Consider the following 3,454-nt stretch of genomic DNA (forward strand, 5'->3'; position numbering starts at 1 on the left):
AGGTGCTGTAAAATTTTATACTTACTTTTTGGCTGATTCTTCTATCAGGTATAGAAAAAGGTATTAAGGCTTCTTATTATGATGTGAATTTGACTATTTCTCCATTATTACTGTTAACTTTTGAAGCTATTTTATTGAGAGCCTTGTATTGGACTATGATATTCTGTACTAATTATTAGCAGGGCAATCTTAACACAGATGACTGGGGGATTTGAATCAGATAGTTTTTTCAGTTTCTCAGTTCAAGGGCTCCCTCTTCTTTTGATGCAGTGGTGATTATTTGCTTTCATAAATAGCAAGACTTTTTTTGTTCTTATATTTACTATGCCTTTTCTCTCTACCTCCCTCACTGCTTTTGCCTTGCCATGTTCTATTCTTTTTCCCCCTGTAGAAAATCCCACTAACTGTGGGGCACTCTCCTACTGGGACTAAAAATTTGGGGTATTTTCAAAGTTCTCCTACTGTTAGGACTCCTCACTGTTTTTTCTCAATTACACCCACCAACCTCAACACTGTGCTATAATCTTGTGACTAACAATGCTAATTATGCTGTTTTGTTCCCTCAACTTACACAATACTTCAAGTTTCTGGGTTTACTAAAGGTATGAATGTCAGGAGAGATAGGATAATTACCTGTGGCATTTATGCATTTTAGGAGTAGAGAGGAAATCCTCACAAGGTACACATGTGCTACTACCAGAACCTAGAATCTTAAGCTGAACAATGAACTATTCCCTTTGTTTATATATTTTAAATTTGTCTAACCTCTAATTCTAATACCATCTGTGAGGTATGGTCATGTCTTATGTTTCTTTTAAAAAGAGCCCTTTTACTATACCTGATTTATTTATAACATGCTGCTCTAATTAGTCTAATGTAATTTTCAGAATTTACCAGGTATGTTAGTCTTCCTTAATTTTGTTCTAAGTAAATTTAGTTTTATTACTCCTAAATATTTTTCACATTGTAGCTTGCCCTTGGGTTCTTTCAAATAGTAAATTTATTTCACCTAAACCCCACAGTGTAAAATTAAAAATTCAGAAAAATTACTTCATTGTTATTGTTATATTTTCTCTGCAAAGCAATGGAGAATGTCACTACAGTGAACGAATTTCTTTTACTTGGTCTGACCAGTGTTCAGGAGCTGCAGCCTTTTTTCTTTGTGATTTTCTTAATCATTTACCTGATAAACTTGATTGGAAATGGAGCTATTTTAGTGATTGTTATTTTGGAACCCAAACTCCACTCCCCTATGTATTTTTTTCCTGGGAAATCTTTCTTGTTTGGATATTTGCTGTTCTTCAGTGACACTGCCTAAGGTTCTAATAAACCTTCTCTCCACTCGTGGACCATATCTTTCCTAGGATGTATCACTCAGCTACACTTCTTTCATTTTCTGGGAAGCACGGAGGCCATCTTACTGGCTATCATGGCCTTTGATCGTTTTGTTGCCATCTGCAGCCCACTTCTTTACATTGTTATCATGAACCCCCAGGTGTGTATTCTCTTGGCAGTAGTGGCCTGGGTTACCAGTTTCTTTTATGCTATGATTCATTCTGTTCTGACTGCAAACCTAAAGTTTTGTGACTTTCACAAACTCAATCACTTCTTTTGTGATGTCAAGCTCCTCTTGGAACTGGCCTGTAGTAACACACTACTCAATCAATGGCTTCTTTCGGTTGCCACAGGCAGCATATCCATGGGAGCTTTCTTCCTGACTCTCCCCTCCTACTTCTATATTATTGGCTTTCTTCTGTTCAAAAATAAATTCTGCAGAATACTCCACAAGGCTCTGTCCCCTTGTGCCTCCCATTTCATGGTAGTATGTTTTTCTATGGACCTGTGGGCTTCATATACATTCATCCTGCCTTAGCCACCTCCATGACTCAGGACTGGATGGTGGCCATCATATACAGTACAGTCACCCCGGTGCTGAATCCAATGATATACACTCTTAGGAATAAAGAAGTGATGTTGGCTCTGAAGAAAATCTTTGGACAGAAGTTATTTAAAGATTGGCAGCAGCTGCACTGTGACTAATGAGACTTGTATATGATTTCCATTAAGACTTTCATCCCTTCAATGTAATAAATGGTTTACAATTTTTCTCTCAGGAATTTTTAGCACTTGTTACTGTGTTCTGGACTCATTTGCGCATAATCATGATTTGTTTAGTTTTTATTCATCCATTTATTTAAGAGATGTTCATTAAGCATATATTATGTCCGGCAGTGTCCTAGGGGCCAGGGACACTGAAGTGAGCAAAAAAAATTGCACAATCTCATGAAACTTAAAGTTTGGTGTAGTAGGAAACATGTAATAAAGAAATCCCTCAAGTGCATATGTAAGGGCAATTAAATGCAATGGAGAACTAAAAAGAGGCAGGAAGAACAGGGAGGGATGGGAATTGGTACCTATTGTATAAGAGAGAATTTTTTTGTTCTCTGTCCTGGGTTTATGGCATAGAACATCTTAGCTTTTCCCAAGTGACAGAAGTGTCTTTGCTATTCATGAGCGACTTGGAACACATCTGAGTTTATGCTCTTAAGGTGACTCATGGTGAGCTCCAAGATAGCTTCAGGATGTGGCTGGTCATGCTTGAAAGACCAATCATGTGACTATGTATTTTGGGCTTTGAGTCATGGTGATATCAGCCTAGCCTCTAATTGAGGAGGGAGGCTGGAGATTAAGTTCAGTTAATGACCAATTATTCAACCAATCATCCTACTTAATGAGAACTCAATTAAACTTTGGACACCAAAGCAAGTGAGTGTCCTTGGTTGGCAATACTGTGCACATTTTTGGATACTGTGATTGTTAATTTTATGTCAAGTTGACTGGGCTAAGGGATGGACACACCAAAAATATCCTTTCTGGGTGTGTCTGTGAGGGTGTTTCTGGAAGAGAGTAGTATTTGAATCAGTAGACTGAGTAAAGAAGATTGCCCTAACCATTTTGGGCATCATTCAAGGTCCTGAATAGAGCAAAGAGGTGAAGTGAGGGTGAATTTGGTTGGTTCTCCAGCTTGCAGATTGAAGATCATGGGAGTTATTGGCATCCCAAAGTGCATGAACCAATTCCCATAATAAATTTCTCCAGATAGACAGATAGATAATATATTCTTTTTGGTTCTATTTTGCTGGAAAATCCTGAATAATACAAACATCAATATGCCAGGAAGGTAAGACGTTTTGAGGACAAGGAAGCTTTGCATTTGGGACCATCCTAAAATTTGCCCTGTGTGTCTCTCCCGTTCGCTGGCTGTGATTTGTATCCCTTTATATGGTAAAATTGTAATCATATGTATAGCACTTTCCTGAGTTCTGTGAGTTATTCTAGCAAAGAATCAAGGATGAGGTAACCTCCAAACTTGTAGCCAGATAGTCCTTAGTGGGAGTAGCCTGAAGACCCCCAAACTTGTGCCTAGTGCATGGTGTGAGGGCAGTCTTGTGGA

General features: G+C 38.2%; 1 protein-coding gene across 1 annotated transcript; it reads left to right on the plus strand.

The window, feature by feature from the left end:
- Window positions 1-1,084: 1,084 nt before the first annotated feature.
- On the plus strand, window positions 1,085-2,040 carry LOC118924118 (olfactory receptor 12D3). Its single transcript, XM_036908623.2, is given in 4 exon segments — window positions 1,085-1,258; window positions 1,260-1,344; window positions 1,347-1,823; window positions 1,826-2,040. Coding segments are annotated over 4 exon segments (951 nt in total).
- The last annotated feature ends 1,414 nt before the right edge of the window (window positions 2,041-3,454 follow it).

The sequence above is a fragment of the Manis pentadactyla genome, chromosome 16 (genome assembly GCF_030020395.1).
Source record: "Manis pentadactyla isolate mManPen7 chromosome 16, mManPen7.hap1, whole genome shotgun sequence".
In the NCBI taxonomy this organism is placed as follows: domain Eukaryota; kingdom Metazoa; phylum Chordata; class Mammalia; order Pholidota; family Manidae; genus Manis; species Manis pentadactyla.